Source organism: Tenrec ecaudatus, chromosome 1, assembly GCF_050624435.1.
Source record: "Tenrec ecaudatus isolate mTenEca1 chromosome 1, mTenEca1.hap1, whole genome shotgun sequence".
Classification (NCBI taxonomy): domain Eukaryota; kingdom Metazoa; phylum Chordata; class Mammalia; order Afrosoricida; family Tenrecidae; genus Tenrec; species Tenrec ecaudatus.
In genome coordinates this window covers 132,824,977-132,840,575 of record NC_134530.1, presented here as the reverse complement: position 1 = coordinate 132,840,575, position 15,599 = coordinate 132,824,977, and the positions used below count along the sequence as shown (strand labels likewise).

Below are 15,599 nucleotides of genomic sequence, written 5' to 3'. Positions count from 1 at the left end.
ACCGCATGCTGTATATACTGGTGTATAAGCCGAGGTTTTGTTTTTTAAATCATTTTATTGGGGGCTTGTACAACTTTTACCACAATCCATCCATCCATCCATTGTGTCAAGCACATTTGTACATTTGTTGCTATCATCATGCTCAAAACATTTGCTTTCTACTTGAGCCCTTGGTATCAGCTCCTTTTCCCCCCCTTCCTCCCAAACCCTTGATAGTTTATAAATTATTATTTTGTCATGTCTTACACTGGCTGACGTCTCCCTTCACCCACTTTTCTGTTGTCCATTCCCCAGGGAGGGGGTTCTATGTAGATCCTTTTGATGGGTTCCCTCTTTCCACCACACCTTCCTCTTACCCTCCTGATATCTCTCCTCTCATTATTGGTCCTAAAGAGTTTATCTGTCCTGGACTCCCTGTGTTTTCAGTTCTTATTTGTACCAGTGTGCATCCTCTTGTCTAGCTGGATTTGTAAAGTAGAATTTGGGTCAAAATAGTGGGGGCGGGCGGGAGGAAGCATTAAAGAACTAGAGGGAAGTTGTATGTTTCATTGGTGCATTGCTGCACCCTGACTGGCTTGTCTCTTCCCCAGAACCCTTCCGTAAGGGGATGTCCAGTTGCCTACAGATGGGTCTTGGGTCCCCATTCCTCATTCCCCCTTATTCACAAGGATATGATTTTTTGTTCTTTGATCGACACCTCATGATCACACAGGCTGGTGTGCTTCTTTCATGTGGGCTTTGTTGCTTCTCAGCTAGATGGCTGCTTGTTTGTCTTCAAGCCTTTAAGACCCTAGACGCTATATCTTTTGATAGCCGGGCTCCATCAGCTTTCTTCACCACATTTGCTTATGTACCCACTTTGTCTTCAGTGATTGTGTCGGGAAGGTGAGCACTGTGGAATGCCAGTTTAATAGAACAAGGTGTTTTTATAAGCTGGGTTTTCCAGCACATTTTTAATGATGTTTTTGTGGTAAAATTAGGTGTCACGGCTGATATTCGGGTTGGCTTATACTCAAGTATATATTGTACTTAGATGCTTATTGAGAGCCCAACTTCAAGATAGAAGATTTTCCAACCCCCCTTGAATTTACCTTTGAAAGGAATTGCTGTGCAGGAAAGAGAAATGGAAAGAGATCTGTTAATGTGAAACCTTAGCATGTACCCCAATTTATTGTCCAATATCCGAAAAATATAATTATATGATATATAATTGTATTATAGGTCATTGTGAGATGCATCAAAATGTTAAGAGAATAACATATAAAAACCACATAATAGGAATATGGAATAGTACTACTTTTACAAAGAAGAACATTTAATACTAAGTGCTTCAGTGAATAAATTTAACTATGAAGTTAGATTACTTAATAGGCACATTAACCTGGGAAATGTGTATTCTAACTATAAGTAAACAAGATCAGACACCAGGTAGCTGCAACCTAATTGAATCCCCCTTTCAGCTCCTTTAAGCAACTTAACATTTCACCTGATGTTCATATCTTTGTCCATACAAAATAGCCAAGCCAGTTTTTTCCCCCAGTGGATTCTGACTCATAGAAAGCGTGTAAGACCCTATAGGACAGAAGAGAACTTCCCACAAGATTTTTAAGGGTGTAATCTTAATAAAGTAGACTACCACATCTTTCTTCCATGAGTCGCTGGGGCTTTCAACTGTTGAGATTTTGTTAGCAGTCGAGTATACTTTAGAACTTTGTCAGGGTCCAAAATAATAGGAAGATCCTTGTATTGACCTTTACGCAGTGCTGTTGTGGCTAGTGAGAATTTTAAAGTGAACTTCCACCCATTCATTTTCAAGGAATATTCACACTTGAGTTAAGCTCACAGGGTAGCCCCTGATCATTGGCCAGCTTGGCCTACAGCCATAGCTATCTGTTGCTATGATGCTGAGTCATGCCACCAATATGTCAAAGATCAGCAGGCCATCCATAGTGAAAGGGCTTCAGAAGTGCTTCCATACTAAGACAGTCTAGGAAGAAGGAGAGGCAGACCACTTTTCAAAGTGGTACCATTGAAAACATTTTGAATAGTAGTAGAATCAATACATTGTAGAAACAATACATGGTTGACAAGGAAGGATTGTGGGACTGAGGCACCGTTTGTAGGCCTTTTGTTTCTTGGAAGCACCTCTTATGAGCTACATAGTACTTCTTTCTGTATTCTAATTGACACCTACAATCTTGAGGAACCAGAGGGGCAATAGTGAAAAAAGAGAAGCTTGTCCAGTCATGTGAGCAGTGAAATTAGAATAAACAATTCTTAAATTATTTTATATCCTATAGGGACCCAATCTTCAAGAAGGTGCTCAGTCATGTGGGAACACCTAACTGCACAGTGGAATCTTAGAGAGTTGTCACCTCTTTCTAGACAGGATTGGAAGGGCCTCTGTCCTTCAAAATTAGCTAGAAAAGATTAAGGCCAAGGCCAAGAGCAAAGCTGAGGTTGTGTCCTGACTCTATCTCCCCATCTTTAATAAATATGTTAAAAATGTATTGATCAACACAGAATTATAGCAAAGCTAATTTACCAAAACTATGTTATGTGTGACCCCATCCACTTGCATTGTTCTAGATAGAATTTTAAAAGTAATAATAAAAGGAACTCTATATTAGCTATTTTCTGTTCTACCTGTCTGTATTAGTAAATGTTTATATTAATAAGTGTATATAAAATAAACCTTACTAATGAAATTATCTCATTATTTTGGTTATTTAAAAATATTTTGATGATTTTATCATTGAATAGTTTTGATTCACACATGTCATACTTAGATGGACACTAGAGATCAAGTGAGACTTTGGTGTAGGAGAGTGTTTATAAGCTCATCTTTCTGTAGTAGTTCATTTAGTATAGATTGCTACCTTTTCCCAAGGCATTCCAGAAAGAAGACTTCATAACCTATGTCAAAGTCTTTACAGTTGGAAGCGCTCTCTGTTGAAATCACACAAGCATCAATTGATACAATGTGGAAGCCTCCCTTAATTAATTACCTTGGGTACATCCATCCTCTCCCCACCCCAAAAAGAAGCCCATCTTAAAAAATAAACTACAGTCATTTATTCCTAAATTTGGATTATAAATGGACTTTTCCATTTACGACAGTTACTGTTGATTTCAATTCACATCATGGTTGCCTTGTTCGTATCAGTAGCACTACTTTACAAGTGACTCAAACTTCTAACCCTTTGGTTCACAGATGAGCACCTAATCATGTGCAAGTTCACAGTTCAGGTTCACAATTCAGCACATTCACTATTTGCGCCACATAGCTTCTCCATGTAGGGAGTATTCTTTCCTTTATTTGATAGGTAGTCGATAAAGACAGGAGAGAATATGTAATTTGCATTTGGCAGTCCTTGCAACTGACAAGTCCAGGTGTGGTACCATAAAACTGAGGGAAATGAGCACGGCAGTCTCACAGAGTGTGAACCTACCAGCCCGCTTGCAGAGAGGAATTGCAGCCGAATATTACATTAGTATCTAAATGTGAATTATCTTATGTTGTATAGATCAAATAAGAATACATAAGGCTAGTTGTGTTTAGTTTGTGAATGTGTGAATATGCCTCTATTAATAAAACATGAGAACGTATTCCATAAATATGTTCTTTTCATCCTTATACACTATAATGAATTGCTTTATCATTATATGCACCTCATTAAACATACATAAATGTGTGATAAGAAAGAAAAGGAAGATAACCCCCTAACTAGGAATCTAGTAATATCAGAAATCACAGAGGATGTTTTCTTTGGACAGAGGTAGGAGTAGGGGGTCTCAGGAGCCTGGTCTCAGGAGATAAGTGGGGAAAGAGAATTTATTTTCTAGGTGCTGACCGAACCCCCCCCCCCCATGTTAGCTATTCAAGACACTAAGTGGACCATAATATTTTCAGCATTTTACAAGGACAGGAAATTAAAGGTTGGAGGAGTTGAGTAATCTGGCCTAAATGACAAGAGTAATAAGTAAACCAAATGATAAGCCTATATTCTTTCTTAAGAGAAAAAAATGGCATCTAATAGTAAAAAAGAAAAGAAAGAGATATTTCCTAGTGGTTCCTCTTTAAGCAGGATGGGGCAGGGTTTCGTTATGTTGTCCATGGGGTCTCCTATGGGTGTCAGCGACTTGATGGCACCTAACAACAACAACAACAACAACAAGCTCACACCAAACCATGTCTTTGTTTACACGTGTGCCTTTAGACAACGGAAATTGTTTTCTATGAAAATCAATACTTTCAGTTCTCTGCTTCAAGAATGGTTTCCACTGAAGCCCTAAATCTCAAATAATATACAGGTGCGCTTTGTATCATAAAATGCCCATAGACGTAAGTAGGAAATAAGAGCTCATATAGACTTTCGATGTTGATTTAATCATTGCTTGTTCGATGATCTAGAAGGCTGAACAATATATTTGACAGGGCAGGGATCAACATTTACTTTTTACATAAAATGTCCTCACAAAAAGAAATAATTAAGTTCATAGTTATTTTATTCCAATGACTCGGTGACTATTTATTGAAATTATACTATGGTTCAGCAACTGTGCCAGTAACAGCTATATAATATTTCCATTAATTTGACCAAAGGACAGGTAATAAGCAATCCATAAATATTTATCAAATGAATAAATTAGTTGTTTTGAAAGGACAAGCAGCTTATGCCTTAGGATTTAAGTTTAGCACTCCTTATTGGAGGCCACTGTGCATGAATAAATGATTGGGCTCTTTTGGACTTTATCCAGAGAGTGGGACTGACGTTATTAGCTACAGTAAATTAGGCTCCAAATCATGGTGACCCCTTGTGTTAGCAGTCATCTGTATGGAAGCAGTTCACCAGGCCCTTCTTTCATGGAGCCATTGGGTGGATTTGAACCACCAGCTCCTAGTTTGGCAGCATTTTGCAAACTGCGTGCCCCACGAGGCACCACTCTAGTACAACTAGAAGTCCTTCTGTGGCGAGTTGCGCTCTAACGCGATCCCACCATCTAGGGTTTTGGAAAGAGCTTTAAATTGCAAACAGTAAGTCCATGAAAATCTCCATTACTTCGCCAAACATCATCATGAAGATGTCTTCCACTTCCACAAAATACATCGATTTTATTTATTTGCGTTCACCCAACTTTTTGAATCCTGCTTACATAAATGTTCTAATGCTATTTTCTGAATTGTGCCTAAGTCCTCTTTTTCACAGCACATCAGACATCAATTTTCCTCCCTTATTTTGATTTATATGGGTTCGTGAATACAAAACAAAATTAGGAAGGAGAAAAAATGTAATTAATACAAATAGAAGTAAAGGAACCATTATTTCAGTGTCTAATACTAAGAGGTGAAGCACCTCAGCATTAACAGTGTTCAGTTCGGCACATCTGCCCTTGGTACCCATATTATAAAATCCACCACACTGAAAGGAAAAGTATTTCAATTTCCTAAGTACATTTCCTGAACTACATTTCCTACGTAATTCATTCCAGATGAAGCTGCAGAAGCAGGATGTTCAAAACTCGGTACTCGACAGTTGATAATCAGTTTGTTGCCAAGAGACCAGCAGTACCCAAGCTTTAGGCAAGTTCTTAGACCTTCCTAAGTCTCAGCTGCTCAGTTTTCAAAAGAGAATTAACATCCATCTACTCCTCGGTTGCTGCGTAAAGGAGCAAAGGAGATAATAGATATGAAAGCAATACATCAAACTGTAATGGAAAAGTAAAAGTTGTATTGTAGGTAATGATGTACATTGTATTCTTACTCCTTCCAACGTTTATTCTTAACTTGTCTGTGAAATAAGGGGAGAGTGATTATATAAGAAGAGAGATCCCACTTCCTAACTTCTGCCAGGTAATGCTTTGCCTACTGTGAGTTAGAAACAACCTACTGGCAGTGGGATCCTCTGGCCTGATGGACAACCTGCTTTCAAAAGATTAAAACTCTGGAAAAGGAAAAGATCTACTCAATTGCTTTAACAGCTTGTTTAATAAGATATGATGCGATAAAATATGTACCCTAGTTATTTAGGTAGAACTTTCAAACAGCTAGCACAATTTGCTCACATTTAAAGTCAGAATGACCTGTATTTTAAATATTATAATCCAGGGGGAAGCCTTCTAATATGAGGGATTCTAGAAATAGTATTAATTAGGAAAGAGCACTAGAACAGGAGTCAGGAGACCTAGGTTCTATTCCTGACCTGACATCAAACTTCTGGTAACTTAGCCAACCTTTTAAACTACACTTTTCTCACATGTGATAGAAAGAAAAATTCTAATCAAATGACCTTGCAAGTCTCTGCCTGAACTTAGAGTACATGGTTTTGCTCAACTTAATTATTTAATACATTTTCTCTGTTTTTAAAGTTTTATTGGTATATAATTCATATATCATACAATTCAATCACATTTTTTAAACATTGTACAATCATAACCACAATAAATTTTAGAATATTTTTTTCTTTCTTGTACTCATTTTTATTAGCTCCTCCGACTAGTGTCTATAGATTTACCTATCCTGGATTTCATATACAGAAAAAATATAAAAACAAAACAAAAAACCTAACAGCAATAGCAAAGTAAAACAGAGAAAAGTCTCAATTGAAAAGAAAGAAGACAATATTAAAAAATAGAACAAATTTAAAGTGGGTAAAAAGGAAAATCAAATGATAAGGTGTTAAATTTTAACCTAACTCCACCAGTAACAGTCCTCTTTCCAAATCATTCTGCATGACAGCAGAATGGTCAGAGGTGATTCACTAGATGCTTAATCCACTTTTTTTTACTACAAGGTGGATGAAAATGGAAATCAAATGATAAGATACTATAGTTAGCTACATTTTACTACATCTGCCATCATTGACCTCACAATGCTCTCTGTTTATAACAAGTCTGTTCACAAAGAGTATGGTCAGAGAGGATTCACTCAAGACAAACCATGTGTGGACCCTACAAATGGATTTTGGACTTCCACTGCCATTAATGGCCTTCTACAAACCAGGTGTTCACAATTTAAGCTCTGATACCATTCCCTCCTTTGGATGTGGATTTTATTTATAATCCTTGGATCACACAGGCTAGTTTGCTTCTTCAATGTAGACTTAGTTGATGCCTCACTTAGATGGCTGCTTGTGTTCACACAGCCTTTACAAACCCAGATGCCATGCTTTCTGATAGCTGAGTACCATTTGGTTTCTTAGTCACACTTTGCTATGGCGCCTGTCTTTTGAGATTATTCATAATGGTTAGCATCCAGCAGGGCTGTGTCATAAGAATTATTTGTCCTTAGATTCTTACTGTCATTGAGTCCATGTTGATTCATAGTGACCTCCAGTAGGTTTCTGAGACTGTAAGTATTTACATGGTAGAAAGCTCAGTCTTTCTCCCTCAGATTTGCTGGTGATTTCAAACTATCTATCATGTGGGTCGCAGCCCACCTTGTAACCACTACACCACCAGAGCTCCTCTTGGTCTTAGATTAGGGCTAGAATTAAGTTTTAGCTCCAAATCTATTCTTAGAGCTGTGAATTAGAAGAGTCTCTTATTCGTTCCAAACTCAAACAGACTGCCATCAAGTTGACGACGACTTGTCATGACCTGTAGGACAGATTAGAACTGCCTCTGTGAGGTTTCAAAACTGTAACTCTTTACAGGAGTAGAATGCCCCATCTTCCCCTGAGGAGGAGCTAATGGTTTCGAACTGCTGACTTGCCGGTAGCAGCCCAACATGTAACGCCTACTCCACTAGGTCTCTCCTGGTTCACTTTAGAGAGATCATTATCTTTTTATGTTAGGTGGCATTATCAATCATCCCCCTGGGTATAAGGTAATTTTATTGATAGTGTCATTAATTTAGCTAGTAGTATAGAATTTAAAACACTGTTGAGAAAAAGAAATTATATACATGTAGGCCAGCTACAAACTAAAATGCATGAATTATTGACTTATACAGATTAAACTCTTAAGTGACTGGACACTGTTTACACAAACAATGAGAGTCGGTGATAGAGCAAGATGTTCGATGTAGCATTCATTCACAAAGGCATACCATGCTTACTAGATTAATACATGTCATAATAAAGCAAGGAGGGAATTAAAATACTAAGTATTAAGGTAGTCTCAGATCACCATTCACTGGGCACTCTTAAGACAAGAGATCTGAACCAAAGACCAATGACTGCCAGGTCTATAGCCAGGGCCTAGCAGTCATCTGCTCCGTCTCACACTAGGGAATTTCAGTCTTAGAGCCAAGAGCTCCATGTCAGTTTGAAGTAAAGCCAAGTTCACTTATGGGGATTCCACATCGAGTCCTTCTGGTCAGGCCTAATTTTGTTGTTGTTGTTTTGTTTTATAAGGGAAGGTTTTGGACCAACAGGCTACTGATTAAACTGACACATGCTATGAGAAAATCTATTTATTATGAGTATTACTTGTAACATATTCTCAAGATAAACAGTGATGGCTCTGCCCCCATAAGCTGGATTAGACAAGTCAAAAGGTCGCACCGATGTTCATTATTTGTTTATAGACTGGATTCACTCTAATCTTTTCTTCTCTTAATATTTTAAGTCATGGCCTCTCTCTGCTTTTGTTACCTGTGTTGTTACCTCTTGCTTCTATCATCTATAATTTTCAAAGACCTACAGAGTCCACTTAAGCTTTAGCTTACTATCCAGTTTTCTGTCTCACTCGCCCACAGTTGCTCATTGATCTCCACAGGGGACTCATGGGTCATTATATACCAATGTCAGAATTAAACCGGTTCCTAGTATAGCATATAGTACTTGTGAAGTCATTTCAGTCCCTGGTGAACATGAAATCTGTAACCATAACTCACATTGAGTACTGACCAGATTTCTTCCCAAGAAAAGGAGTCATCAGCAATTTCAAGGAAAAATGGAATTTAAAGATAATGGAATTTTTCCATGAACTTTTTGAAATCCACTCACACATGTCTTCAAATATTGTAATGTTAGGCAGGTCATGACAGGGACAGACATGTTCATTCTATGTAATTATAAATTTAATCAGGATTGCTGAGAGTCTATGTGTTGCAGTCTCACCATCCTTGCTTCTAAGGTACCTTCTGGTGTACTTCTACAAAAATACATGTTTGTTCTTCCGGCAGTCCACAGTACATCCAATGTGCATGCCTTAGGAGAGAGGATGGAGGCGTGGTCACATATACGTTGGACATGGTATCAGGAGAGGGACCAGTCCCTGGAAAAGGACATCATTCTTGGCCAAATAGAGGATCAGGGAAAAGGGAGAAAAAGACCCTAGACAAGATGGATTGACAATATGGGTTCAAACATAACAACTGTGAGGACAGCCCAGGGCTAGGGCATATTTTGTTGTACATTGGATCGCTGTGAGTTGGAGTCAACCCTAAAGAACAAAAAAACCCTCCAAAACAAATAAACAACAGCATGGAATGAAAGGTGGTATAACAGATGGGCAAGGTGGATGAGTATGTAAACCCCAAAATCCTCATACCCCCGCTCAATTGCTGTGTACCTCAAATAAATATATTTATCTTGCTAAGCTACAATTTTCTAATTTGGAAATTGAGGATACTAATACTTTCCAGGTATGGGTAGTTTTTGAAACTAAAGGTAATCTATCCATAGTCTCTGTCACATAAAGAAAGCTTGAAAATTTACAGTTACTGTTATTACTAATTTTGTAATCAAGAATGTTATCTCAGTCTGAAGATGATAGAAGTTAACATTTTTAATAAATAGGACAGAGAACCTTGTGAGAGGTTTAGCTATGGAGACACAGTAAGATAGTGAGGGAACATAGGAAGATATAATTTTATAATGAAAGACCTCTATCCAATAGAGTCTTGTTACTTGTAGAAATGTCCTTATCTCTAGAAGTTAGGATCTATTATTCTCTTTTTCTTTTCTATCAAAGGCTTTGAGTTCTGTGATTCTAAAAGAGGAGGAGTGATTTGCCAGCTCATCTCAGTTGGCAGAGTTTACAGTAGTTCTTTGAGCAGACATCCTATGGAATCTAGAAAAGGGAACAAAGCTACTACTATTTTTGTACATACAATGCAGACATACGATTTGGTAAGTCCTACTCCTAAAGTTTAAGCAAAAGGAAGTAATCTACAAATATTTCTCAGCAAGAAGATCCAATGGGTTACATAATCTTCAGCTGGAACAAAAGTTAGAATGAACAAATTCTAGAATCAATAATCTGTGGACACTTTCAAAAAGGAACAAAAATAATATTTGGGGCATTACTCAGACATCATAATTTCAAGATTGATACTCAAATTGACCTAAGTAAGATATTTTTGCTCAAGAAAAGACTTTTCAAATTTTCCCAGATAGGACTACAATAGAGAAGCAACAATTTGTGCTCCTAAACAAACTGTCTAGCAATTGCCATGGTATTTTCAATAACCTCATATGCATGGGAAAGCTGGAGGGAGAATAAGGTAGAATTAATGCATTTTAATTATGGAGTTGGTGAACAATACTGAAAGTACCATGGACTTCCAGAAGAACAAACCCAGCTGTCTTGAAAGAAGTGGAGCCAGAATGTTTCTCAGGTGCAAGTCTTCAAGGCTTCATCTCCCATAATTTGGATGTGTTGTTAGCAGGGACCAGTCCTTGGAGATGAGCAATAGACTGAGTAAAGAAATGAGTCAGTGACAAATAGAAAGACCTTCAGCACCATGGACTGACCCAGTGGCTAAAACAATGAAGCCAAACATAAAAATGATTGAGAGGATGGCGCCAGCCTGGGCAGTGTTTCTTCTCTTGTTCACGGGTTGTGACAAGTCACATCTGACTCAATGGCTGCTGACATCAGCAACAGCCTTTCTCACCATGGCAACTAACCTGCAAGAACAAAATCCTTAACTACACCCCTTGCAGAGAACAACACCCATACTACTGAAAGCCTGGCATACAACTTTAAGTGCATTGCATGACATACTCTTAATCCTGATTGGGTTAGATACTGGTACTTTATACTGACTGGAGACATGACAGCATCATTCTCTCTGTGTTCGTGCCCATGCGACAGGATCTGCGGGGAAATCAGGAAACTACCAATTTTTATCAATGCTATTGTGAGGCGTCATCGAGTCTATTCCAACGAATAGCAGCCCTGCATGCGCACAACCGAAAGTACAACTCTCCGCTGCCTGTGGCAAAACATGCTTCCTGTACCTTCATAAAGTAACATCAAAGCAGTATTAAAATGTATACCATAAAGCAGGATATTTCCCATTCTTTTATTTTTATTTTAAGAATTTATAACTTTTTGGAAAGGTATTTTTTTCATGTGTTCATATTTCAAACTGAACTGATGTGAGTTCCTATCTTTGAAACCAGGGCTGATGAAAACAAATGATCACTCTGAGCACAGGTTAGTCCATTCACTTTGCACAAAGAAAACGCATGGGGTGTACAGCAGTCAGCCTTGGGTTCTGATATCGAAAAGACCATGTGCTGATTCAGTGTCTGCTCATGGCGGAGCTGTCACTCTAGGCAATGCAGCCACCACTTGGCGCGTGCTCTGGAACTTTAGACAAGTGAAGCCTTCCATGGAGCATCTTTCCTACCTACCTTTTTGTTCAGCTTGATAAACGGCTCTGCTGGACAGTACAGTTTAAGGTGCCCTGTCTTTTACCAAGTTCACAAACACCCAGTTGAATCATCAAGCTTCGTCAGGCCATGAGGTCTGAAGAAACCATTCTGTGCATTCAAATGGCCATGTTATACTGATGTAATTAATTGGTGGCACACACAAAACTCTGTTTTAGCAAATGATTAGCAGCAAACCCCATTATGTTCGAAAGAATTTCATTCTATCAATTCATTTATGGTTTGCTGAGCATTTGAGTTTGATAACGTAGGACAAAATTAGTTGCTTTGAGTGGCTGGACAAGCTGTGTTCTTGGTTTCCATAGGAACCCCAAGGGTAACAGAGTAGAAGTGTATTCCAGTGGATTTTCAAAGGTAGAGCTTTTCAGGAACAGATTTCCAGTCCTTTCGCCTGAGAGACCTTCTGGATGAGTCTGATGTGCCAACCTCTCAGTTATTAGTCCACCCTTAACCGTTTGTAGACATTCTGACACACTTTGCAAATGGGCTGCCAACCTCTCTCTCTCTCTCTCTCTCTCTCTCTCTCTCTCTCTCTCTCTCTCTCTCTCTCTCTCTCTCTCTCTGTCCCCTTCCCCCCACTGGGTTTGAGGACTTAGTGAGGGGATGCTAGCTGCTAATTAGTGAGTCAGAGTGGAGGGTTAGCAGTACACATTGTCCAACAACTCTTCTTTCCTCCAGGCTTCCTGTGGATGAGGAACCAAACTGAAAATGCTTGTCTGTTGCCAGAAAACAAAGTATATATATATATATATATTTTGTTAGTATGCCTTTGTTTAAGATGATATCCTCCTATTTGCTCTGATGAGAAACCACCGGCAGTCATTTTCTCTATATACTGGTAATCAGTTTCTCAACAGTTGAGAGAGGCAATTTTGGCTGTAGTTGAGAGCATGAACTCTGAGTTAATACCCAGCTCTGTCTCTGCCATTACTTTCTACACTTGTGAAAATTGTTTAACTTTTGTGAATTTCAGCTTCTTCTTTAAAGTATGAATAAGGATGGCTTCTTGCAAAATGTTTCTTTCTCCTCAATTCCCTGTGAAGGTTTCTTCATATCGCATCCAGACCACGAGTAGTAGTTGAAAGCAGTCTGAATACCTGGAGGACAGCCGGCACTTTAATTGTCTATGATATCACCAAGTTGAGACCTCAAATCATTTTCCCTCAAGACCTGGTCTGCTTAGCTTCCTTTTGTTATTTAATTATGATCTGAAGTAGCAGAATAGGCTTGACATATATGATTTGAGCTGACATGGGACGGGAAGGGGTTCCTACATGGTTGGTTGGCTTTCTCATATAAAATGTTAAGACCTTGGGAAGCGATAACATGACGCAATGGGTCATCATGCTAGAGCATCTTGTGAACCCAGGTTATAGTTATTCATTTTCAAAAGGAGACGCCAAGCTCCTTCTCACCAGCTTTGAAAGGACTCATTCCATAGGAACTCTGTCATGAAGTTGAACAACCTTGACGTTTGGCATTCTAGTTTTCGCCAATTTTCTGGAGCCTTGTCAATGGTTCACGATGCAGTTAAGTTTCAGGGAGACCATTTGCTGTACAAGCTGTTGACGCTTCATTGGTGTTGTACCAAGACGTAGTGTCATCAATAGTCATTCAAGCTCAATGAAAATGAATATTCAAGTAGTTGTTCTATAGTGTGACTGCTACAGAATTCATAGAAGCCATATGATTATGCCAACACGAATGTCATGAGCATGGGGTATTTCTTTTCATGGCCAAGAAGTAACATTTGTGAGATATTTGTTCATAGAGATGGAATTTAAATAGACTTTAAGGTGTTTTCACTTAAAAAATTCTAGATTAAGGGACATGCACTCCTAGAAGGGGCCTCGAGTGCACAGGTAGATATTTCAGGGGCCAGTCTTCATTTTCTGGTCTGTATTATCTTCCTCCTTAAAAGTAGTTTACTCGGAGCTGTGAAACTTCTATTGACCTGTGGGGCACTTCTGGCTGACCTGAGGGGTACTCTTTCCTGGAGATGGAACTCAGCAATTAACTCACTTCTCCCAGACAAGCAGGACACATCCTAGTACAAAATGAGGGTGTCTGATAGTACAAGACCACAGTCGATCAGCAAGGCGACAAGTGGCCGGACAGGCTTTAATCTGAAGGTAGGTATCCTATCTTCCTCTTCCTTTACCATTTCCATCCTGGGATTGCCGGAAGCCAACATCTCCCTCCACACCCTTGTTTGCTTTATATTATTTCAACATAATTACCTAAACAATGTGAATCCCCCCCTAAATTATTACCAACTCTTTATGGAAAGAGGAAGGATAAAACTTAATAAATAAATAATTTTGAGTAAAAAGATCTGATATTTTTCTTCTTTTCTTTGAGTCACAAAATGAACCATTCAGCAATCTTGAGACTTATGCAAGCAAGTCACATACACTTTCCCAGAAACTGAAATTAATGTTTGAATGTAGTACACCTAAAAGATATTTGCAAACATATTACTGTCTATCAGCTAGTTTGACAATGATCCTTCCTCTAAGTTTCCTCGCCATCGAATAGCCTAACAACCACCAACTATGGAATCTAGTTGTCCTGTCGATTGGAAGTCCAGAACCTCCATGTTTGCCTGGAAAGATGCCTAAGGAAGGATATTTATAATTCAGCAACAGTCTTTGTAATTCTCCATAGAACCCAGAGTCTACTTATACAGAGTCCTGTTTTCTGCCTGAAACATTTTGGTTTCCCCACACCTGCCTGAATACAACCCTTTCCTAACTGCAACTGAATACACAGCTTGCTTAGCAATGTCGTCCTAGTGCAATGGATCCCCATGCACAGCATCACTGTGCCTGTCAATCTCTACAATCCTCCCATAAATTGTTCCTCACTCAAATACTGCATCTCTGTGAGTTAGAGGTTCATTTTAAATACATCGGCATGTTAACTGCTTCTCTGTAGTGCTGCTCTGCATAGAATATATACATACATACAAAGCATGCAAAATCAGTGATGTCATTTGTTATTAGCATTTCATCTTATTTTTTGCCATGGAAAAGGCAGATCCAATTGTAGAAGCAGATGTTAGCACCATAGTAATTATCATAGGTAATGGCTGGTGTTTTTTTCAAAATTATTTTTAACTTGATATGAACTAGTCCATAACCCTCACTATACCAATAGCCTCCACACTCATGCACAAGGGGCATGGAGTGTGTGCTCCAGAATTTACACTGGAAGCTCCAAGATGCACCTCCACAGACTAAAGCCACCAAACAGGAAACAGCAGCATCACGGCCCCCCTGGGGCATTGACAATTGTGCGCCCTGGGTGGACAGGAGGGTCAGGGAACTAGACCCCCACGCACTCACACAGGTATCCCTCCCCTGCAGGGACACCCCTAGCGGCAAGAGCCCAGGCCCGCTGGGGAGCTCTGAGGAATGCTAAAGGTCAGGCATCTGAGGCCACAGTCTCCTCCCTACATGGTCCCCGACCCGAATTCGCTCCACCGCTGCCGGGAGGATCCGCATTACGCCAAGGCGGGGAGCCAACTCACCTCCACGAAATAAAAGCAGGGCAGGAGGGTGACGCTGTCCTTGACCACTTTTCCCTTCGGCCTCTCCTTCGCCGACATCCCGGCAGCCTGCGGGGGTCTACGTGCGCCCCCGGGCGAGGTGTGCACCGCGCAGCGGAGGCGAGCTGCCTCCTCCAGCCGCCCGCACCCAGCGCCACTGAGGTCACGTTCCCCGCGGGCCCCGCGGGAGCCCCCGCGCGGCATGCAGCGTCCCCGCCGCGGCCCGCCCTCTGCTGCAGCAGCGCCGCGCTTCTCAAGCCGCTGGTCCGGTCCTCTCCCTCCTGGATCTGGGCTCCGGAGCCCGTTGGGCGAGGCTGAGAAGCGCTCCGCTCCCCCTCCAAGCTGTTGCTGCAATGGCTTCTCCTCCCTGCCACCCTCCTGCTGCTCTCCACCGCCCTTGCCGGGCTGCACAGCTGCCT

General features: G+C 40.1%; 1 protein-coding gene across 2 annotated transcripts in view; it reads right to left on the bottom strand.

The window, feature by feature from the left end:
- Positions 1-15,384, bottom strand: part of PLPPR4 (phospholipid phosphatase related 4) — a 49,167-nt gene extending 33,783 nt beyond the window's left edge. Inside the window, exon 1 of one of the 2 annotated variants that reach the window (XM_075540267.1) lies at positions 15,163-15,384. In XM_075540267.1, the coding sequence (XP_075396382.1) occupies positions 15,163-15,384 (222 nt within the window). The remainder of the gene's footprint in view (positions 1-15,162) is intronic. The other variant, XM_075540268.1, reaches the window with a different exon arrangement.
- Between the last annotated feature and the right edge of the window lie 215 nt (positions 15,385-15,599).